Below are 24,328 nucleotides of genomic sequence, written 5' to 3'. Positions count from 1 at the left end.
TATCTGTCTATTTCTCTCTCTATCCATCTATCAATCTATCTATCTATCCCTCTCAATCTATCTCTCTATCTATAAGGAACCGCAGTAGACAAAAGGCGTTGCTATAGCAACACGTCATGTTTACGCTGCATTTTCTATGAGGTAAATATTACCCGCTGGCGGATATAGGTATAAATGGCATTTTTTTGGGCGATTTTTTCAATCTGACTTCATATTGACAATTCTTAACAACAGAGGGTGCTACATAACACACTTTCAGGAAAAGTCACGGACTGGGAGACTTTAATATGTTATTGAACAAAAGTTACATACAATCAAAGAACAGCTGCGGGTCAAATTTACCCGTTGGCGGTTCTAGTGTTAAATGTGCTATATGAATAAAGTTGGATTGAATGTGGTCCTTGGTCTTGGAATGACCTTCAATCAAACCTCAAACTGAGGGCACTTGTCTCTATAGCATGTTTTAAATTGAAGTTGTCTGAAGTCCTTACCACCAGCTGCTCTTGCAGTAATAATTAGTACCTTTCTTACTGTCCTAATGTGCACAATGTAGTGACTGCTTTTTTGTCTTTTGTTTTCTTAGTTATGTTCTCTGTATTTTATATGTTTGTGTTATGTGTAACGGTGCTGCCTTCTTGGCCAGGTCAGCATTCAAAATGAGATTGTATCTAAAGGTTAAATAAAAAAATAAAAAATGAATTGGATCTATCTCCACAGGAGGCTTCAGAGGTCACAGGACAAAAAGGGAGGGAAGCCTTACCCGGCCCACCTCCACCAGCTTGGTGATCATGACAATACTGAAGCAGTTCTCCTGCCAAACCATCCGCCAGAAGTCGTAGATCATCTCCTGCTTTGGGCCTGCAGAGGAGGAGGAGGAAGAGGAGGAGGAAGAGGAGGAGGAGAGATGAGCCATAAGTCAGAGAAAATAGCAGCAATAACCATGAATGTAGAGGCAGTGTAATCCATGCCAGAGTAACAATGTGTCAGCGGTGAACTATCGCCCGCTCTGTGTTCCCCCAACACCCTACGCTCAAATGTCATTTCAATACACCCACAAATCCTCCGCCATTGTGCAAACAAGCGGCCGTATCGCCTCGCTCCGACACAAATCACTTCCTCCTGCACAATATGACACTTTCATTGATTTCATTACAGCGTGCCGTTGATAATATCGCTCCTCCTCCTTCATCCTCTGACTAACACAGGCATAGAGAACAAGATGTTTATTCATTTACACCACGCACTCTGTATAATGGGAACATTATCCTGTGTGTAGGCCACCTGGATGCCTGCTTTAAAGGAAGGTTATAATCCCTGCTAGTAGCTAGTAGTTTTTTTTATCTTGATGCATTTAGTCATTTATTTCAGGTTTTATATACAGAAAAAAACACTGTATTAACTCTAAAACATACGTTAATTTATGATCTATTAATATTTTGGATATGGGGCAAATATATATCTAAAAACAATCAAAATATGAATTATTTTTTAAGGTTAATTAAAACATTTTCACCATGATAAATTAACATTGATTCTATGGTATACTTGTTGATTATAAAAAGGTACATTTTACAGGAATACATTTACAGAAATAAGAGTAACTAAATGTAGAATATATTGAAATTATTAGCATTAAAAGAAGTACAAAAAATTGTATAAAATCGACAAATTGTTTTAGGAAAATGTAACGATTTCTTGTAATTTAATTTACTTTTAATATTCTTAAATCTATTTATATTTTTTTATGAACAATTATAATTTATTCGCCCCTATTTTATCTTTATTAGGTATTTTTTCATATTTTTAAAATTCATTACTTATTATTATTATTCATTAATTAATTTATTTTGTTTTCGTTATCATTTTTTTAATTTTATTCATTAGTTGAAATGTATTATGTTGAAATAGTTGTATAAAACGAAAAATAAAAATAATTTCCTCACTAATTTTAAACATCGTGTCAAATCTCAAAGTCAAACAAGCTTCCTTTGAAGGACGCCTACAAAATATTCTAGGCGACCAAATAATTTAGAGTTTATTGCATATTCTCTTTTTCCAAATCTGAGCACAGGAAATGCAATGTGGTTGTTTTAGAAGTGTGGAAGAAAACACAAATATCTTTTAAACCCTCTGAATAAAGGACTACAATTTGAAAGAAAGTCGACATTGGAGAAGTCCTTTTTGTACCAGGCGCGGTTCATAGGGTTTGAAACAATGACTAAGAAAGTAGCAGCAGCCTTATCTCTGTGATAAACTTGGATAGTGATCAAAGTGATGTGGGGGTAATGCCTGGTATGAAAAGCATCACACCTGATGAAAAGACAGATACACATGGCTGCACCAAGGTCTCCCCGGAAAAACAGACATGAAAAACAAACTTATTTTCACTTCCTTTTCTTCAACACTTGTCAAAGAAGATTAATCAGAAAGTGTGCACTTGACTAGACGCTGCAGGGCAAAACCTGTAAAGGCAGCGAGATGCAAAGGAGAAGGAGGAGAAACACTTGTTAAAAATCAGAACATGTGCAGAGATGTTTCTCTTAAATAACAGACACGGTGTTTTACTGAAGCTGACCCGAGGTGAGCATACATTATACTGTGCGTTTAATAAGAGCACGTAGGCAGATACTTCAACCTCCTCTGCATAGTTACGCACCACTACCTCCCCTGTTGGGTTCTATAGAAAAAGTACTCAGATCCTTTACTTTAAGACATATCCTGCTGATGTTCAGGTGTATATCAGTATGTAGTGTCTCTACTTTAAAGAGTCCTCTCCTGCTGATGTTCAGGTGTATATCAGTATGTAGTGTCTCTACTTTAAAGAGTCCTCTCCTGCTGATGTTCAGGTGTATATCAGTATGTAGTGTCTCTACTTTAAAGAGTCCTCTCCTGCTGATGTTCAGGTGTATATCAGTATGTAGTGTCTCTACTTTAAAGAGTCCTCTCCTGCTGATGTTCAGGTGTATATCAGTACGTAGTGTCTCTACTTTAAAGAGTCCTCTCCTGCTGATGTTCAGGTGCATATCAGTACGTAGTGTCTCTACTTTAAAGAGTCCTCTCCTGCTGATGTTCAGGTGCATATCAGTACGTAGTGTCTCTACTTTAAAGAGTCCTCTCCTGCTGATGTTCAGGTGTATATCAGTATGTAGTGTCTCTACTTTAAAGAGTCCTCTCCTGCTGATGTTCAGGTGTATATCAGTATGTAGTGTCTCTACTTTAAACAGTCCTCTCCTGCTGATGTTCAGGTGTATATCAGTATGTAGTGTCTCTACTTTAAAGAGTCCTCTCCTGCTGATGTTCAGGTGTATGTCAGTATGTAGTGTCTCTACTTTAAAGAGTCCTCTCCTGCTGATGTTCAGGTGTATATTAGTATGTAGTGTCTCTACTTTAAAGAGTCCTCTCCTGCTGATGTTCAGGTGTATATCAGTATGTAGTGTCTCTACTTTAAACAGTCCTCTCCTGCTGATGTTCAGGTGTATGTCAGTATGTGGTGTCTCTACTTTAAAGAGTCCTCTCCTATTGATGTTCAGGTGTATATCAGTATGTAGTGTCTCTACTTTAAAGAGTCCTCTCCTGCTGATGTTCAGGTGTATATCAGTATGTAGTGTCTCTACTGGGACATGTCTCCATGCTTTAATGTTCAAAAAGCTCTTTATTTTTCTTATGCTGCAGCACCTCTTTTCACCCTCTGTCTGAAACCAGAGCCCAGTCTGCTCTGATTGGTTAGCTGGCCGTCTCTGTTGTGATTGGTCAACCGCTTAGAGATGTCCCGCCCCTTAGCCTATCACGTACAATGTGTTGGAGCGCTGGCCAATAGATGGGCAAGTGTTACACAGTGATGTCACAAAAAATTACAATGTATCACATTCCTCTTATACTGTATTACATATCCCACATATTTTTTATATTTTTTTTACAATGTTCAGTATTTTTAACCACTGTTAATTATGTTGTCTTATCTATTTTACATGTTTAAGTTTGCTTATTTAAGAATTTCCCTGCACTATTTTTATTGTTTTATTTCAATAGCCGTAGCGCCACTTCTGTGACGTCATAGAAGTGTTCAAATCTGGATCAGTCTGTATCAGATCCGTTGCAGCCCCTTTTAAAGAGATTTGGGTATGGAGAAAAATAGAGAGGGTTGTGTTTTCTGACACTTGGTGAACACTGTGTCGTTTTCTGATATAAGATGTTAATTGTTCAGCAGCGTGGCAGAGAGACGGATGGTTTCTGATCCGGGTGAATCTGTATGCACAGCACAACGTGCCGCCGCTCCAGACTTTCAGAGTGCGTCTGGCATTTCCTCCTCACCCACCTCTTCACCCACCTCCTCACCCACCTCCTCACCCACCTCCTCCCTCCTCTCCCTCGTCTCTGGACATAATAGAGAGTTAGCCCGGAGCACCTGCTGCCTGCCGCTCACACGCAGCCGCCTTAAGACCCGTCTGAGATACAACAAATCAGCCGCAACCTGGCGTGACAGGCGGCCACCCCGAGCGCCGGAGAACGCAGAGAATACAGAGTGAGAGCAGAGTGACAGCTTTAATGATGTATGAACTGTACGTGTGTGTGTGTGTGTGTGTGTGTGTGTGTGTGTGTGTGTGTGTGTGTGTGTGTGTGTGTGTGTGTGTGTGTGTGTGTGTGTGTGTGTGTGTGTGTGTGTGTGTAGGAGTCAGTGGAGGTGCAGACATTTGTCGAAGTAATGAATTGCATTAACTTTGGCCTCTGTGACCCAGTCTACGTTTTAAATGTGCCATGAAAGCACTTAGGTTAACGTAAATGCCCTTAAATTATTATCTTTGGATTCCTTACAAAGTGGGTGAAACCACCTTAAAGGATTCTTTGGATGGTATAAAGGACAATCCCTTAAGCTACTTAAGTGTTCCCTTACTGTATGTGCCACTAGCAAATCCTTTTTCCTCAGGATTTTATAAAGATCCAGAGCAGTCTCTTAGAAGTGAAAGACAACCCACAGGAAGTGTGTCGGGCGGTAAAGGAATTGTTCTTAGTGGCGAAACTGTGTACTACATCTTCTTCGTCAGTAACGAAGTGTCATTGGGCCCAGAAGGACTTAAATTGGGAAAGAGAGGTCTGTAAATCAGCAAAAAACACAAATGATGTGTAGCTATAATTAGAGATGGTTTAGACGCAACGAGAGTCAATATATTGTATTCCCCTGTCACGTGGGTCTTTCCACTCCTAAGGGAGAAGTGAACATGAACACAGAATATAACCGATTGTTTTTGCCCCAAAGTGGAAAAAGAGTTCATGTTGGAACTGTTTTTCTACAAGCCACATATTTATTCTAAACATTCCCACATAAAAATTGCACTTTCAGACAAAATAAATCTGCACCCATTTGTCTGATTAGTCTATGTCAGCAAAAAAACGTTGCGAGATATTTGCCAGTGCAACATTAAACACCCTCTCATAGCTGACATAATGCTATAAAGGTTTGTTCGCTATATTCATCTGTATTAGGATATGAATGTGTTAGACAGCACCCACCTATGAGACAGGAAGTGTGAACCATTCATACTATTGTCATCGTTACTGATACAGCATCCACCTGCTGTCAATGTTCAGTGCTCATCATGTAAGTTCATATTGACTTAATGAAAATCAAATACTTTTAGGCATTTTAAGGTAGTAATCTAAGTAAGGGGAACTAGTAGATATGTCAAATGAATGTAGTTGCTTTCCCCAAGCAGTCTTCAACATTATGAATCAAAGAAACTTCAAAATGTTGTTATATTCTTTAACTTTGGTTGGGAGTATTTGGCAAATGTCGAAAAGTACCCTTTCCAAATCCTGCCTGCTCTCTTGTGTGCAAAATGTGAAAGGGAGACAGAGAGACACATTTTGAGAGGTTACTTTTGTGAAGCGGCAGAACTGAGACCAAAGTGAAAAGACGGAGAGAAATCAGAGGGGGATTACGGAGTGAAAAAACATATTCAGTGAATAAATAGGATCAGAGCCGGCTGAGAATAAAGGGAATGTGTGTGTGTGTGTGTGTGTGTGTGTGTGTGTGTGTGTGTGTGTGTGTGTGTGTGTGTGTGTGTGTGTGTGTGTAGTGAATCTAACTGACAGGTGGCGGGGAGGACCCTCTCACTCACGGTGTTACAGCAGAGTGACTGACAGATACAGTGCCCTGACGCTTTACGGGGTGAATCCAGATGCGAGCGTGAACACAGGCTCCTTGATGTTAAATAATTCAGCAAAGTCATTTAAATGTGTGTCAGCTTGGAAAACAACACATTAACAGTCACACACACAGCGCTGCCGGGCGCTTTACACTCACCTTGAGTCGCGATGAAGTGATTTGATCGCTGGTAGCCCTGCGTGACAGAGAGAAAAAGACAGTTAATGATCACATGTGATGAAGTGAGACTCAGGGGCTTTTATTTCAGCCCGAGAATCCATTCTCATTCTACATTTGCAGCACCACGTCATCTCTTATTCCTCTCAGAGTGTCGGCTAAATTTCAGTTCTGAATATATTTCAGGAGCCGTGAAACTAATCTGCACCAGGCCACCACTCTGCTTAACGTCAGGGGCGGAACATTAACTACTTGATCTAGGTAAAAGTGTATGGAATTTGCCCTTAAGTATTTATAAGCTCTGCTACTTCCACCCTGCTATAATTCAAATGCAAATATTCTCAGTGGTGTAAAGTAACTAAGAACATTTACTCAAGTACTGAACTTAAAGTGGACCTATCATGCTATATTTGAATAATATAGTGAAGGACCATACCTATATAAGGCATATTTATACTTTTTATTTTTCAAAATACCAAACAGATCCTGCATTTTAGCCATTCCTCATTTCGCTCAATTTAACACTGTCTTTGCATCATGGGCTGATTCTGTGAGAGCAGCACCATCTACAGGCCTGGCATATGTACTACAGCGTCTCCAGCGCTTTCCAACAGCAATGTCCGTGGCTGTCTCCTCCTGATTTGATGGAGTTGGCCCAATAGCCGTAGCGCCACTTCTGTGACGTCATAGAAGTGTTCAAATCTGGATCAGTCTGTATCAGATCCATTGCAGCCCCTTTTTAAGAGATTTGGGTATGGAGGAAAATAGAGAGGGTTGTGTTTTCTGACACTTGGTGAGTTCCCTGGAACACCGGGGACACATGTTCATGTAGAAAAGACGTACAAAAGTGCATTTTGCATGATAGGTCCCCTTTAAGTACAACATTGAGGTACTTGTACTTAACTTAAGTATTTCCATTTGATGCTACTTGGTATTTCTACTCCCTTATGATTCAGAGGTCAATGGTGTACTTTTGCTCCACTAAATGTATTTAATACCTTTAGTTACTTTACAGATCTGGATGAATGATGTTAAATATAATCAAGTGTTAAATCTGACTTTAGTTCCACCTGGGGTAAACTCACAAGCTACCCTGCAGTATACAAAGTCATTCAAACTAGCTGCGGCTTTGAGAACACTTTAATGATCAATCATTAGAAAAAAATATCATATTATTCTGACATGGACCAACCTGCACAATGACTACTTTTACTGTCGCTACTTTAAGAACATTTTGATGCTCATACTTGTGCTTTTAACTAGCATTTTTAAAGGAGGACAGTATTTCTACACTGTGGTACTACTACTTTGACTCAAGTAAAATATCTGAGTACACATGGTTTGCATTGCCTTTGCTTCAGGTTTTGTTTAACGCTCACAGGTAGAATTATAATGCAGATAGAAAATGGGATTAATTCAGTTTTTCTCTGTCTGTCCGTGAGCCAGGACATTACATGCAGGGTGAGGGAGCTGCTGCTGCTTTTTTTTTTTTTTTTTTGTAGAAAGTGTGAGGTGCTTTGCATTCAGCGAGGGCTGCTGATCAAAGGTAGATTGACTAGTGAGGGATCTTCAGCTCGGGGAGTAATTCTACCTCGGTGACACTGACTGATCAGGCTGTCTGCTCTCTGCTCGGTGCGGCTTTAGTGCAGTTATGATACAGTATGCACGCGCTGAAAGGCAATTAGTGGCGACCCGTCCAACCACTGGAGTGTGTGCTGAATGCAAAGCAGCAAGATCCACATAATTAAGATTACAGGAAGTACTCAGATGATTCACTACTTTAAGGGCTTATCTATAGTTCGCTTATATTTCATGTAAATATTGCTTTGTCAATGTTCCAATCGTTTTTTCCAAAAAGTTTCATTCTTTTGTTGTTTTTCTTACAATGTATCTTTTTTAACTGTGTTTATGTATGCACCATACAGGCACATTCCTCGTAACCTACTTGGCAATAAACCTGTTTCTGATTCTGATTAAGTAGAATAGTAATATTACAGTGTACAAATACAAATGTACATGCAACAGTCCTGCATTCACAATTCTTCTTAAATACAACTACATAAGTATTAGCATCAAAATATACTTTTAGCACCAAAAGTAAAACTACTTGTCATGTAGAATGGCACAAATAAGCACCATATATGATTTGGTTATAATTATTCATGTTTTAATGTGTTCATAACTTCAATGTTGCACTTAAAAGTAAATATGGGCCGTATTTGAATTACTTTATACACACACTGGCTAGCTTAACCTATAAGAAAATATATGAACGTGTAATTCACATTCTGTATCATTACATTCTGCAAAGTAACTGGTAACTAAATCTATAAAATAAATGTATTACAACATTTGCCTACCCAATGTAATGGAGTACAAATCTAAAGTAGCATCATGTGAGAATACTCAAGTAAAGTACAAAGACCTCCATTTTTTACTAACGCTCAGTACTTGAGTAAATGTACTTAGTTACTTTACACCACTGCTCATCACCGACAGGTAAATTGATTCCAACTGCCGAGTAAACATTGGTACACGTACACACACACCGACACACACGGATGTACACATTATTCAGCCAGGCAGGCACACAAATTACATTCCATAACTGTCATGCCACGAAGGGGAGTTGAGATGGATGGCCCTCGATATGAAACAGTGCAGCGACCCTCATTCCCATGAGCCTCCGTTGTTGAGTATCCCCGGTTTTGACCAGTTTCCTGTCTGTCACCTTGGCAACCACATTTTCCAACAGCAGGCAAGTTGAAAACAATTTAAAACCATCAAGCAATGTGAATTCACAATAGAGCGGAAAGAGAGAAAGAAAATACATGCAGTCATTTGAGACGTGGAAAGCGTATCAATGACATAAAAAATAAAAAGACAGACAGAAAAATTACTTGCCATTTGTTTTGCTTTGACAAATTTGTCTCAGTCCAACTACAAGCTGACCTTTGTGTTTGAAAGTAATTGAAAATCAGTGTTTGTATTTATCCTGCATCTCAGAATTTGTAGGAAAACTTTAAACGTTAATATAAATCCTCTCTAGCTCTGGAAGACATTAAATAGAGTTCTTATAAATCGTATGAATGTATTTGATTGTTAAAACTGTGGGATCAACAAATCCAAACCACTTACAGTCTGCATGTGAAAATCAGCAGCAAGAAATTGTAAAAAAATTGAGCTATAATCTCTTGTGGGTGGACAACAAGCCTCTTAACACAAGTTGGTGGTTTTTTTTGCACAAATGATAGATAATGTGTGTTTTGAAAAACTACCCACCTCTGTATTTAAGATGCCAAGGGACTAAGATGATCAATGCTTCATTTCCTTGTTGCCAAAAACGTCTGCGGAGTTATTGGAGTGGGTGGAGCAGCAGAAGTTGCCACAGCATGTTTTTATGCACCCACTATCTTTGATGAAGCATTTCGTTATTTTATATCAAGACTAACTTTCAATATGCTCACATCTGTCAGAACATCTGTAGCCTACATGTATTGCGTTATTTTTACATGCTAGCTTTCATGAAGGTGATGGTTTGGTGAATTTGAAACTGAAAATGGTGCCATCAATTGCAAACCATTTTTCAGTGTGAACCTTTGACAGAACAGAAAGCCACAGCTGTGTATTATCTCTGTGGCAACATCTAATTTCATATAACTCTGCATCGCTGGAGTTTGAAATGTTACAGAAATAAGTAATGGTTTGGATTCAATTGTTAAAGATGATTACATAGTGCCAGTGTTACTTAGACTGTGGGCTTGCTCACTGACATTTCAAAATATGTATTACTTCCCAAACGACAGATAACCGTCTTCTTAATATCCTCAATGACTAACAAGCTATCTAACTTGCTACGTGACAGTAAACAAACTTTATAACTTAAAAAATGCAAGGTAACAATCTTTTAATTTGCTAATTGAAAGTTAACAATTGTTATGAATAGCTAACTACCTTGCTAACTGACAAAAAACAATCTCAATAATCAGCTAACTTTCTAACTGACAGGTAACAAGCTATTTGCTCATTGGAAATGATACCTTGCTAAGAACCATACGGTAGATATTTTTGCTAGCTGCCAGTTTACAAGCTATCTAAGTTGCTTATTAGAAATTTGTTGCTGTTGTAACTTGCTAAACACCAAATAATCTGTTATCTTTTTGGCTAACTGGAAGTCAACAGTCATTAAAATCGTACTTGCGAACTGGAAATGTACTGTCGTCGTAACTTGCTCAGAGAAGGATAGCAATCTTTATAACTTGCTAACAAACAGTTACCAACCTATCTAGCTATTATAGTGGCAGTCAACCATGTGTATAACCTGCTAACTGACAGTTAAATAGCTATTTAAATTGCTAACAGGCGGTCAATATTTTTTCCAACTTGCTCACTGTAACAGGTCTTCCAATTGCTCAATCTTTTTTACTAGCGTTACTAGCAGTTTAGCTAGCTCTGCCGGGTTTTGAAGGATTTTAAGTCTAGCTAGCATGTTATGGGTTACTTAGTCAGCCACAACAAACTTGCCAAGAGGCCCTTTAGTTAGTCACCATATATGAAAACACAGTCTCACGGTATTTCGTCTTATAGTTACGAAATTAATCTTAACACGATTTCGCCATTTTTTTCGTGTCACACAGAACGATTTTGAAAGCAATGTAAATAATAACAAATTAAAAGGAAAAAAATACAGATTTCAGTATTCTGACCAGAACGATTTTAGAAGCAATGTGTTTCTATTGGTAGTATGTTTCGTGCCTGCACCAAATAATAACAAATTAGAAGGAAAAAAATATGACAAAAAATACAGATTTCAGTATTCTGAGGCTCTGAGGCCCCATTTCTTTTCCTCGCGGACGGCAAAAAAACTCAAAAAAAACATTATACAGTTTAAAATAAAAGGGATAGGGATAGGCTTAGGGTGAGATATTGAGTAAGAAAATGTTTTTATGAACCACACAGCTTTCAGTATTCCAAGACCCGACCGGACAAAAATGCAGGCATGAAACATACTACCAATAGAAATACATTGCTTTTAAAATCGTTCTGTGTAACACGAAAAAAATGTGAAAATCGTGATGGTGAACACGAATCAATAGATTAAATTAATTTCGTGACTATAGCACAAAATGCCGTGAGACTGGGTTGTATATGAAGAGAATCACCTATTTCCTTTTACTGTGACACCTTATGGTTTGACTAGACGATCCTGTTCTCTGAGATGATTGATGAATTTCTATATCTTCACTTAGTTCACTGTCATTGAATAGGTTTCCAACAGACCTACTTGCTGTGATCTGAGTTGCTTGATGTCACCCCTGGCATGTTATCAAGCCTTTTATCTGACTATGGATGAAAGAGGACACTGCTGCCTTTGGTCTGGAAAGGATTTAACTCAGGGGAAAAGTGATGGCGGACAGGCTGAGCAGCTCAGAGCGGGAAAGGGAAGGAAGATCATCTTTTGGATGGAAGCCATGGAGGACAGCGTGAAAAAGCAGAGGGGATGGAAAAGAGAAGAGAAGCAAGGTACTTACTTCCCTGTTTATCCGAATCTACGAATTGCCAAAAGGTTGAAAACAGGGGGCGGAAAACAAAGAGACAGAGAAAGAAGAAAGCAGGGGAGGAAACAAGAGCTAGTTATTGTGATTAAATATGAGGAAAAGAGGGTAATGATATAGTTGGAGAGCAGCTTGCCTTGAGGACCTGTGGAGAGAATAATGTTCAAAAGACTCAAATTCCCATGTTTCTGCCCAAAAGGCCCATTTACTCGTTCTTGTGTATTTTTTTTCCACTGAGCCTATCACTTTTACCATCCTACATCTACATCTACATAAATAGCTTGAAATAAAGAGGCCTTAAGAGAAAATAGTCTTTGATCTGAAGACAGTCATGACACGGTTGTCCTTGTGTTAATTGACACTTTAGCAAGTTCTTTAATGACAGAGTTCATGGTAAGGACGATGCCTTTGGGAAAAACAGAATATCATTCAAACAATTTTTTTGTGAATTGCTCAAGGTTAACACTTCTTCTTCAAAAGTTGATGCTCTGCAGCAGTTGGCGAAAATTGCATATTAGACAACCATAATGTTAACGTCACGTGCCAAAAATCCATGCCAGTGCAGGTAAAAGTGTGCAAATTATAAGACTATGTGAAAGTTGGGATGTGTGTGTAGCGCGTCAAACTTTGAAGAGTTCAATTCAATTAGTCATTCCTTTACTGTGTCCATACTTGACATATTCAAATACTTAAAAAAAATAAAAACCCTTTCATTAGACACAATACATACATAAAATACTTTTTGGTTTCCCATTATTGTACAATATTGACCTTTCTGGAACCAAAACAAGGTGGTTAGTTTGTCTGTTTTTGAGCAAGGACACTGAAAGATACCAGCCCACTTTTCATGAAATTTGTTGAAAGGGCACAGGGGTCTCAAACTCAAGTCCCGGGGGCCAAATCCGGTCCGCGACTTCATTTTATGTGGCCCCGCAAGAGCTTGCAAAGAATATAATACGTTTATTATACGGTTACATGACACTTTAAAGAAGCAGGTTGCCCATAAACTACATGTCCCACAATGCATCTTGTTTTCATGTATCCGCACTGAAGGGACTTGCAATTATTTGCCCTGGACTTCTGCTTTCAGACGTAGTTAATTACTTAGTTATTATCCTATCCGATAATAATCCAATTCAGAGGTAATAATGTAATATATTATTTTATATATATATTATATATTTATATAGTTACAACCGGCCCTTTGAGTGCAACCATAATGCTAATGTGGCCCGCGATGATTGAGTTTGACACACCTGGCATGAGCAAATTAAGCTACCATAACAATTTGACGCGCATCCGAATTACAGGGCGGAGACTCGCATTATTTTTCACTTATGTTAACGGGCTTGGCGAAGGATTGCGCTTTCTGAGTGCCCTTCTAGTTTGGCAACAAGGTTGATTAGACAGTTAGCTGACTTGGTTTTTGGCTGTCATTTCTACCAGCAATTATAACATGTAGATTAGAACACTCTAGAGATGTATGAGATCTGGGAACACGTCTATGTTGACAGAAATTCAGAGAGGTTGTTATCAAAACAACAATTTGAACAGATTAATAAAACCACTTTAACTGGAGGTAAAACCAGAAATCTCTAAACTGTGATGGAAGTTTTTTCGGCCAACTTCTTTCTCCCTGCTTGTGTTTCCTGTTCTCATCACCAATGGCCGCTAATTTACGTATTTTTTGGTGAATTCTTAGTAAGTGATAACCCTTTTAAAATGCACCTTCTCATTTTCAATGGTGTGGTGTGAAAGGAGAAAACATTTAACAAAACCTTTCATTTAGACGATGAAACATAGACAATCAGGATATTATATTCCAACTAGAGCCTTATTGCTCAATACAAATACTTATTTGTGTTAGTGATAGAATTAAGTAATATGTAGTAAAAGTAGTTCAAAGTTGCATGAGCTAAGTTATATAAAACAGGAAATCTCCAAGTGTACTTTAGGGTGACATGGTCACATTTATGGTGTTATCTTGCCCTCCCTAGATGCCACACGAAAAGACACAGAAAGTTTAATAAGTTTAAGCCAAAGTGGAAGTTCTCTGTCATTTGAAGAAATTAAGCTTTCGGATGTATCTGCTCAACGATGACTTCCCATTCTCATTTATCTTTTTCCAAATCAATTACTTCTGATTCCAACACGAGTGTGACAGGCGTCCCATCCTAAGCACCAGAGCAAGAAGCAGAAACTCTAGCTGACAGTGAACGCACCATCTCTTAACAGTCTGGTGATGATGGTGTCGCTTTGCGTTACACCTGTCAGCTTTAGAAGCTGACAAAAGGAGCATGTCAAGAGGTGACACAGAAATGTCACTTCTAACTTCACTAAAACTTTGACTACATATTACTTTTCTTGGATTGATCAAAGTTTTTGAAATAAGTGCAAACTAACAGAAGGCACACACACTATATTCACACATTTAGGGAGGAGATTCTTCAAGAAATCAATGATATAATTGGTCAGACAGTAAAATGGCATTCTGGGTAATAGATAATCCCAGAAATAATCCTCAAAATCTTAAAAATCCTTATTTTCTTGGGTGGGAGAAGCATTTTATTGAAGTATACGTGTGAGTTCATGACGCTACAAGCTCTTAGCTTGTATTTATTTAGTTTTATAAAGTTAAGAGTTATTTTAGCACTAATTTAGGAACTGATTTCTTAAAACTAAATCAGCATGGCTCTTTTGTCTTGAATGGGGAGTAGAGGTTTTATTTTTAAATGAAATCTGTTCGACATTCCCGTTTGTCAAACCGTTCTTCATTTGCATATCTGTCATGTTCTGTAAACCCGTCATTGTTTAAAAAAGAAACTAAATAAAATCTACTCCTGCCCATGCCAACAAAGACATGTTGTTAACCTTAGGGAGAGAAAGGGCTAGAACTTGCCTGTTTAACCTTAAAAAAAAGAAACCCATTTATTCCAACCTTGGCGGCCTTCAATGAATCATTAGAATAATTTTCGCTTCAGAGTTGGGAGCCAGGGGTCTTGGCATGACATGCTGTAGACGAGTCTCTTAATGACACAGAGGTCCTTGGAGCTTTCGTCCTAATGGAGCCCTCACTGAGCAACACAGGAAATAAAGTGGCACAGTAGGCTTTGACGTTTGGCTTTAACCAATACCACCCACACTGGCTAGAACCACCCAGAGCCCTACCTATCGGGCTCCTTCTGCCCACTTCATATTCCCTTTTGTCTGTTGAAACAAAGGAGGTTAAACAGCATGCAAGGACTGCTGAGTTTTTCCACCATCGCGCTGAAGTGACCTCTTAATCACCTGGCATGCAGGAAACAATCATTTCAAATACGTTTTTTTGGAGCCATGTAACGCAAAGTCTGTCGAGATATGATCTGGCTCTACTGCAGGGACTCGAGAGGCTGCTTGAAAACTCACCCGAGCCGAACTGTACATGAGATCAAAATATCTGAAGGTAGATGAAAGGATCAGCCGGGTTATATTGAGTCCAATTGAGGTGCAATGCTTCTTTCAAATAATTAGGATGGGTCGTGAGGCGAGCTGCTCTGAGCTTATGGGATCTCTACGATGAAATCTCGCCTGTATGAACTCACACACGTGGATATATGTTGCTATTTGACACTGAATGACAGAGAGATCCCAGTACATCAGACAGTGTGTGGACATGTCCTCCGGTCAAGCACCACAATAGAGAATGACTTGTAAGAGATCTTAAGGCAGAGCTGTCAGCAGAGGGAAGAGGAGAGGGAGAAGGAGGCGATGGAGGAGGACAAACAATGACTGAAGGTGACTTACGTCGATGTAGTTGGCGTTTACATAGTCGGAGCTCGGGTCTGCAAGCAGAGAGTGAAGCTTGACTCGATGGCGATCGTCTAAAATACACGAAAAAGATTCTGATAATGAAATTACAAGACATATTCCATTAGTGAATATATTGGCTTTTTGTTTTTAATATAAAAGCAGACCTCAGGTTATCCTTCACATCAAATTGAAATGAAATGAAGGTTGAACTAAAGGGTAATTCTTTATAAGAACAGTCTACCTTTGTTTTTATCAAGATAAGTGACACTGTCTTCAGCAAAGTATTCACTGAGATCGAGAAAGGCAACAACATTGATACAAAATAAGTCAGACAGGCAAGAAATATAAGCAGTTAGATGATGATGGTGGCTTTGGCAGACTCATAGGACTGAAGTAGTGTTGTAAAATGGCAATAAAATGTAAAGTGCATTTATGAAAAGGGCTTATAAATGTTAAGGTGAGCAGTGAAACAGATTCAAGTTCATTTTTATTTAATGTAACCCCACACAGTACTTACGGCTAAGCAGGCTATCATGCCTTCCTTTAGTCTTGTCCTTCTTTTTCGTGACGTCCCAGCCATCAAAAAAACTCTGCAAAGAAAAAAAAGAAATCCCAAAATAAGTTTCATAAAGAAGGAACATTTTTTACAAACACACAGGAATGACGCATTTTTGTAGGCATAACCATGAAAATTAGGATCGCAAGGACTCCCATGACAAAAAACCGATGGGATTATTCAATGGCAAATAAACTCAAACGTTATGTCCAGCAGGATAATCTCTACATATTAACACCACTGGGCTACAAAGGAACTACAGCACGGTCACATGACTTCACGTCACCACCGCTAAGCTAAAGGAGGCTAATGTTGGGGTATAAAGGAACTACAGCACGGTCACATGACTTCAGGTCACCACCGCTAAGCTAAAGGCGGCTAATGTTGGGCTATAAAGGAACTACAGCACGGTCACATGACTTCAGGTCACCACCGCTAAGCTAAAGGCGGCTAATGTTGGGCTATAAAGGAACTACAACACGGTCACATGACTTCACGTCACCACCGCTAAGCTAAAGGAGGCTAATGTTGGGCTATAAGGAACTACAGCACGGCCACATGACTTCACGTCAACACCGCTAAGCTAAAGGAGGCTAATGTTGGGCTATAAAGGAACTACAACACGGTCACATGACTTCAGGTCACCACCGCTAAGCTAAAGGCGGCTAATGTTGGGCTATAAAGGAACTACAGCACGGTCACATGACTTCACGTCAGCAACGCTAAGCTAAAGGCGGCTAATGTTGGGCTATAAAGGAACTACAGCACGGTCACATGACTTCAGGTCACCACCGCTAAGCTAAAGGCGGCTAATGTTGGGCTATAAAGGAACTACAGCACGGTCACATGACTTCAGGTCACCACCGCTAAGCTAAAGGCGGCTAATGTTGGGCTATAAAGGAACTACAGCACGGTCACATGACTTCAGGTCACCACCGCTAAGCTAAAGGAGGCTAATGTTGGGGTATAAAGGAACTACAGCACGGTCACATGACTTCAGGTCACCACCGCTAAGCTAAAGGCGGCTAATGTTGGGCTATAAAGGAACTACAACACGGTCACATGACTTCAGGTCACCACCGCTAAGCTAAAGGCGGCTAATGTTGGGCTATAAAGGAACTACAGCACGGTCACATGACTTCACGTCAGCAACGCTAAGCTAAAGGCGGCTAATGTTGGGCTATAAAGGAACTACAGCACGGTCACATGACTTCAGGTCACCACCGCTAAGCTAAAGGCGGCTAATGTTGGGCTATAAAGGAACTACAACACGGTCACATGACTTCAGGTCACCACCGCTAAGCTAAAGGCGGCTAATGTTGGGCTATAAAGGAACTACAGCACGGTCACATGACTTCACGTCACCACCGCTAAGCTAAAGGCGGCTAATGTTGGGCTATAAAGGAACTACAGCACGGTCACATGACTTCACGTCAGCAACGCTAAGCTAAAGGAGGCTAATGTTGGGCTATAAAGGAACTACAGCACGGTCACATGACTTCACGTCAGCAACGCTAAGCGAAAGATGGCTTTCAGGCTTCTAAACAAAAATATTTGGAAAAAACGTTGAGACGAGGGAACTGAAAGTGCTAAAATGCAGACTAATCTGAGGGTTTAAAGTCTCATTCCTTCACTCTCTAAAGAGATGACTTTGTTGATGTGCTCCAACCCCTGAGTTTGTCTGAACAACTTCTCTATTATAGCATCTTGCCAAGTGATCAACAGACATCTGCCACATCAACAGCGAAGAGACGATTCCCTGCACGGAGAGCGCAGTCATTCTTATTCTGCACACAGCGTGAGGCTCGCTGCTATAAGGAACCATCGTGTTATAACACCTCTGTTAAACTGCTAAATCTGAGACAGCTGTTTATGACATCTACTAAACCTGCTGCTGGTGCAAGGAGATGAGTCATTGAACGTAAATCAATGGTTTATGTGAGAAATACGGAAGACTAGAGAGAGAAATACGTTTTCCAATCTGATTTCCAATCCTGTGTTTCTAACTTGCAAAGATTGTCGGTCAAATATTTTTTCGATATATCTGATAAGGTTTTGGCAGGTGAATTTCTTTGTGTCGTTGTGATACTTTTTTTGTCCGAAAGAGACCTGAATTACTATAACACATTCCTTTTTGTATACAATTGTTCATGTAATTCATGCACTTTGAACACAGCTACACACAGTATGTTGTGAGTTTGTAAGTTAATTAACATTACTGAAATGCAATTTGGCCCGAAATATAATTTATTCTGCGCAAAATACAAAATACTGTACCTTGCCCTTAGAGCGTATGGAGAAACTGAAATCTATCTTTAATAAAAACAACCAAAATATTTAACATGACAACTTTTTTTTTATAAATAAGCTGCCTTTTTTTCCCCTTTTTCACCAGTTTCTTAAAATAAATTATGATCGAAGAAAACATATCCCAGATTATTTTCCCCACCTGCTTTATAGAATAAAAAAGGACTTGAAATCTTAGAGACGTAGAGAATGTTTCATTTCCTTTACTTGCCTCTTATGGTATCCATTAAAAAAATCCAATCAGACTTTATTTATACAACCCAATATATAAATTAGAAATGTGTCTAAGGGGGTTTTACGCTCTGCACCGAATACAACACCCTCTGTCTTTAGACACTTGCAGCAGATAAGTAAAAAAAAAAGTGTAATATAAGCGTGGTCAGGCATGGCTTGAGTTATTTAAAGTCACGTTCAGATCTTCCTGCTATATTGGAAAGCAAATTCAGGCTCACATTCTGCTTTCTTTCATCCACCGAAATCCCCTCCCTGTGTAAAGAAGGACCAAAATGGGACCACCTGAGACCCGACAGACTCATTGAGCTCTCTGATCGGAGGATTGCATCTGTCACTCTACAGGTAATGTCTGATCTAATCCTAACTAACAAACCCACCTTTGCCCAGCACCCACCACACAAGCCATTCCACCTTCACGGAGCTTTACTTGATTTATTTATTCTCTATTAGATTCGAAATGCTTAACACTGAAAGCTTAAAAATGTGGTTTCAAATTTCAAAGTACAACTCAATAAGTATTCATGACTAAGATAAGATCAAATAAGCCTCTATTGATCCCCAGAGTCTATCAGCAGCACAAAGACTGAAGAAATAATTAGAGATAGAGAAGTAAATAAACAATAGCAAATAAAAGAAATGTACGTCTACAGGGGATTATCCAAGAACTAGACAAGAACCGATTGGTATTTCTTTTTTTTTTACGTGTCTTCGAGCCTTTTAAACCACATGACACAACATTTAGAATTTTTCTGAAAAAACCCAAATTGAGTGTTTTTTTTAATCTCAACTTTTACTTTTTTTTTTATCTCAAAATTATGACTTTTTTTTTTTTAATCACAACATTCAGACTTTTTCTGAGAATCATAACATTTTGACTTTTTTTGGAAAATCTGAAAATTCAGAATTTCTACAGAAAATTCCGACTTTTCTGAAAATCGCAAAATTCTGATTTACTCGGAAAATCTGAAATTCAGATTCTTCTCTGAAAATCTACTAATTCTGACTTTTTTTCTGAAAATCTCCTCATTCTTTCTTTGTAATGCCATCCGGAAGGAACCAATTATTGTCCATCCTATATACATTCTGCAAACAAAAAAAATATGACTGACATATTTCGCTTGTATGACAGAATATTAGGCATCAGTGTCACCTGATAACTGACAAAAGTTCGAACAATTTCCGTAAAAAGATTAGTTTGAGGTCTTTAAGAAACACAAGTCAGTTTTTTATATTATGTTCCAATCCGCACATATTTAGCTAAGGCTAAAACATTAGCAAAATATTGACTAATGCAGCTTTAAAGACCAAACAGATCTTCCTAGACTGAGTGAATGTTGGTCACACGACTTCACGTCACCACCGCTAAGCTAAAGGCGGCTAATGTTCTCTTTGATAACGATAACTCGTCTCCTAAGAGTTAGACGGTATAACATATCTTTCAAACGATCAAACAGGTTATTGTAATGGGTTGGGCTTTACATAATAGCTCGAGCTCTCCATCATATCGTCATTCTGCAGCGTTTGGGGAGGGGGCCATGCAGATCCAGATGAAAACAATATGACAGATTTACTGTACCCAGGAGGGCTGCATCCTTCATGGAGGATGACATGCTCTCTGTCGATATGTTTATTCACCAGCTCTGGTTACAACTGAGTACAGAATCACAACCTACACCAAGGTGGCTGATTCATTCACCCCCCCCCCCCCCCCCCCTCACAATGCATTGCAATGCATCTGATCAATGGCAGCAGCTCGACCCTGTGGGAAATAAGGGTTATGAAGTCTGACAGTGCGGTGCAGTGATCCCCCTTCATCTCCTTTATTTCTCCAGGCGATAGGTAGCCAGACTGAGGAGAGAAAGAGCGGCCCACATATTGATTTTGGTGAGAAGGGGGGGGGGGGGGGGGTCTGTTGGCCCCTCAGGGATTTTAATGAATGGAAAAAGTGCATCTGGCATCCTTCAGGTGGATGTGCAAAAACAAGACTCATCACAAAAGGTTGATGTGTAGGGCTTCATAATAAAGTTTGAGAGCATTGAGAGTTTAGTCTATCTGCATTGTTCCTGTGTTGCAGATGGAGGTTGCTGATGAATATTTAAGTATTTGTTTGCAGTCACACAATAATGGGCTCGGCAAACAAAAGTGTGCAAATGATGCCATCTGTACTGTTGTTTCACACCTTTGCTATACCAGCTGGAGACGAGGGTGGTCGAGGGGTTGGAGGAATTAAATCTAAGAAAGTTTCCTTTCTGAAAATATACATTTTTACTTTATTCTTAAAATCCAAATATTTTTCTGAAAATCCCCGAATTCTGACTTTTCTTCTGAATTCTCAAAATTCTAATTCTTTTCTGAAATTCTAAAAAATTCAATTTTTTTTTTTACATCTCAACTTTCTGACTTTTTTCCAAAAATGGCAAAAATATTATTATTTTTCTGAAAATCCGAAAAATGTAGACTTTTTCAGAAAATCTCAACATTTAATAAAAACAATGATTTCAAGATTCTGACTATTTGCTGAAAATCAAAACATTCTGACTTTTTTCTTGAACATCTCGAATTCTGGCTTTTTTTTTATATCTCAACTTTCTGGCTTTTTCCAAAAATCCCAAATATCTCATTATTTTTCTGAAAATCACAAAATGTTGACTTTTTCAGAAAATGTCAACATTTAATAAAAACAATGATTTCAAGATTCTGACTATTTGCTGAAAATCAAAACACTGACTTTTTCTTAAACATCTCAAAATTCTGGCTTTTTCCAAAAATCCCAAATATAATTATTTTTCTGAAAATCACAACATTCAGACTTTTTCTGAAAATGTCCAAATTCCTACTTTTTTCTGAAAATGTAAGAATTCTGACTTTTTTTTGAAAATCAAAACATTCTGACTTTTCCGAAAATCTCTAGATTTTTTTTCTGAGAATCTAAAAATTCCGACTTTTTCTAAGAAATCAAAAAAAAACTGACCTTTTTCCTAAACTCTCAGAATTCTGATAAAACTTCATAATTCCGATACCTATCCCTCCAAGCCTTGACTTGAATATCTTCCTCCTCCTCCTCCTCCTCCTCCTCCTCCTCCTCCTCCTCCTCCTCACCTCGTACTCCTGTTTGAATCCGTACCCCTCGGCGGTCTTCATCTGGTTGATGTGCTGCAGGAGGTCAGCCACCCTCACAGCAGGGTGCAGCTGACCCGTGTGATACGGAGAGCTCTTCCTTCGACTGTGGCGCTGCGGAGAGCCGCCCAGCAAGCTGCTCGACTCGTTCACCGAGTTGCGCTGCTCGGCTGGAAACACACACACACACATTCAGATCAAAGTCATGCCACACAATCTCCTGTTATAGGGAAATGTAAACGTTCCGTGATCAGACTCTAAAGGAAAATAAGTCAGCGCTTGGGCAGAATATTCAGACATGCGGAAAGTTGAGAATACTGTGTGCTCTGAATAAGATTATTATTATTTATGTATTTGATCTTTTTGCTGCACTTTCTTACTTCAACTTTGTAGGTTCTTATACTACTATATATTTTTTGTTTTAAATATTTTAGTGATATTTTTATTGCAATCCTTACTTTCAGATGTTGTGTTTATTTACTTAATTTTATTATATATATATTTTTCCATCTTTCAATTTATTTATTTATTCTGATTCAGAACAGATTTTCCTCTCCTCTCTCTTCAGACACTTTTTATGTTTTGTATAAATATTTATTTTATTGTACCTTTATTTATAACTTAACTTCTTATGTGTATATCTTTATTGTACTTGTACTTCTGGATATATTATATATTCTACATAATATTACAAATACATTTATTCCATCTCGTTTCTTCCTCAAAAATAACATTTCCTGATTCTGATTCAGAGCCGCTTTGGCATGCTTGAAACTAAACATGGCTGAAGGTCAGGAAGCTGGATTGCCCTCTCTCTTCAGACACTTCTCTCGAGAGCACCCATATGTTCTGCGCTGTCTTACTGCGAGTGTTGCACCCGTGGGCGTCCATGAAGGAGTTGGCCATCCTCTCGTCCTGCTGCAAGGTGCTCTGCTCCGTCATGCTGCAGTCCAGCGAGCTCAGCTTCCGACTCTTCTCCTGCCTGTAGGACATGGCCGCCTTGTTGATGGCCACCTTCTTCCTACTGTACAGAGACAGAGAGAGGTGGTTGGGAGAGACAGAGAGACGGGGGGGGGGGGGGGGGATAGGGAGTGATAATAGAGAATGAGAGGCAAAGAGATAAGGAAAGAAAAGGAAAGGAAGGTGGGTGAGGAGATGAGAAATTGGACTGACGGGGGGGAAATATAAAGGGCTGCAAGATTGAAACTGCACAAGGGGGAAAGTGTGATTTGGTGATAGCAGCAGAGTGGAAGTGGTGTGGTGAAAGGAGGAGGAAGAGGAGGAGGAGGAAGAGGGGTCTATACTGGAGGATGAGGTGAGATAACAAGGCTCATTTCCACTGTCCTACACTGTGTGTTGACTTTCATTAAATGTCAACAAAGGTTACATATCTGCATTAGGTTAGTAGAAAGCAATAACATTAAAGTCAAATAATATTAGATTCAACTAAATGCATTTAATTAAAGTCAACATTTCAGTTTTTTCAGTGAATGAAGGGCAAGCAAAGGGGGAAAGATGGCGTGTGGGTGGAAGATGGATAAAGGAGTAACTTACGGGTAGTAAGGGTAAGGATAGAAGTCCCTTCTGATTAGCATGAAGGAGGAGAGAGACAGAGAGAGCCAGGAGAAAAAAAAAAAGAGAGGTGACTATGGTTTATCATGGCGGGCATCAGGAGGATCAATGAAGATGCTTAGTGCGTTGAAATGTTGTCGGCAAGCAATCATGAAGCGAAGCCTGGAGGGGAGAGCCGCTGCACGGCGAAAAGCAGCCATGGCTTTTTCTGAGGTTATCGAGAATTTGATGAATTTATTTGGCTGTTTTTAGGATAATTTTCCGTTTCCATAACGTTAACCTGCAGTAAACGTTTTAAAAGCATCGCAATAGAGCACATGTTCTGCTGATGTTCAGGTTCATATCAGTGTTTAGTGTTTCTATGTGACATGTTTCCATGCTTTAAAGGTGGGGTAGGTCATTTTGGAGAAACCAGCTTGAATTTGAAAATACACAACCGGAACAAATCTGCCACTTCCTTACAGAGCCCCTCCTCCAACACACACGAATGCACACATGACCAATGAGGGCACGAGATAAGTTTGTGCACAGATGGAAGGCTGACAGGCAGGTAGGCCATCCAGTTACTTTAGCCGGGCCGGCTCAGATGATTGGTCGTGCTTTTTACAGGCTTCCACAGATGGCCTTTTTTTATGTATTTATTGTCAAAGCATTTAATGTATTCATTGCTATCGGGATGTTAAGAGCATTCCACGGAATATAACAAAAAGTGTTTCTGAAATAAATTACATACCCCACCTTTAATGTTCAAAAAGGTCTCTTTTTTTCTCAAACCGCCTGGAAAGGGAAAACTCCAAAAAGCAGAATAGGGCTTCTTTAAATTGAAGAACAAACTAAAATCAGTAAATCATATATTATTTAATTTACTAAGGAATTTCA

General features: G+C 39.1%; 1 protein-coding gene across 5 annotated transcripts in view; it reads right to left on the bottom strand.

The window, feature by feature from the left end:
* ptprua (protein tyrosine phosphatase receptor type Ua) overlaps positions 1–24,328 on the bottom strand; it is a 268,605-nt gene that overhangs the window by 41,451 nt on the left and 202,826 nt on the right. For 2 of the 5 annotated variants that reach the window (XM_079654672.1, XM_079654676.1), the window contains exons 15-22: positions 23,432–23,461; positions 22,741–22,901; positions 21,860–22,047; positions 16,181–16,253; positions 15,658–15,734; positions 11,851–11,868; positions 6,302–6,338; positions 761–858 (exon numbers count right to left, since the gene is read on the bottom strand). In XM_079654672.1, the coding sequence (XP_079510798.1) occupies positions 761–858; positions 6,302–6,338; positions 11,851–11,868; positions 15,658–15,734; positions 16,181–16,253; positions 21,860–22,047; positions 22,741–22,901; positions 23,432–23,461 (682 nt within the window). The remainder of the gene's footprint in view (positions 1–760; positions 859–6,301; positions 6,339–11,850; positions 11,869–15,657; positions 15,735–16,180; positions 16,254–21,859; positions 22,048–22,740; positions 22,902–23,431; positions 23,462–24,328) is intronic. The other 3 variants (XM_079654673.1, XM_079654674.1, XM_079654675.1) reach the window with 3 other exon arrangements.

Source organism: Notothenia rossii, assembly GCF_949606895.1.
Source record: "Notothenia rossii genome assembly, chromosome: 10".
NCBI classification, from domain to species: Eukaryota; Metazoa; Chordata; class Actinopteri; order Perciformes; family Nototheniidae; genus Notothenia; species Notothenia rossii.
The sequence above is the reverse complement of the archived record's forward strand: the minus strand, read 5'-3'. Positions and strand labels throughout refer to the sequence as shown.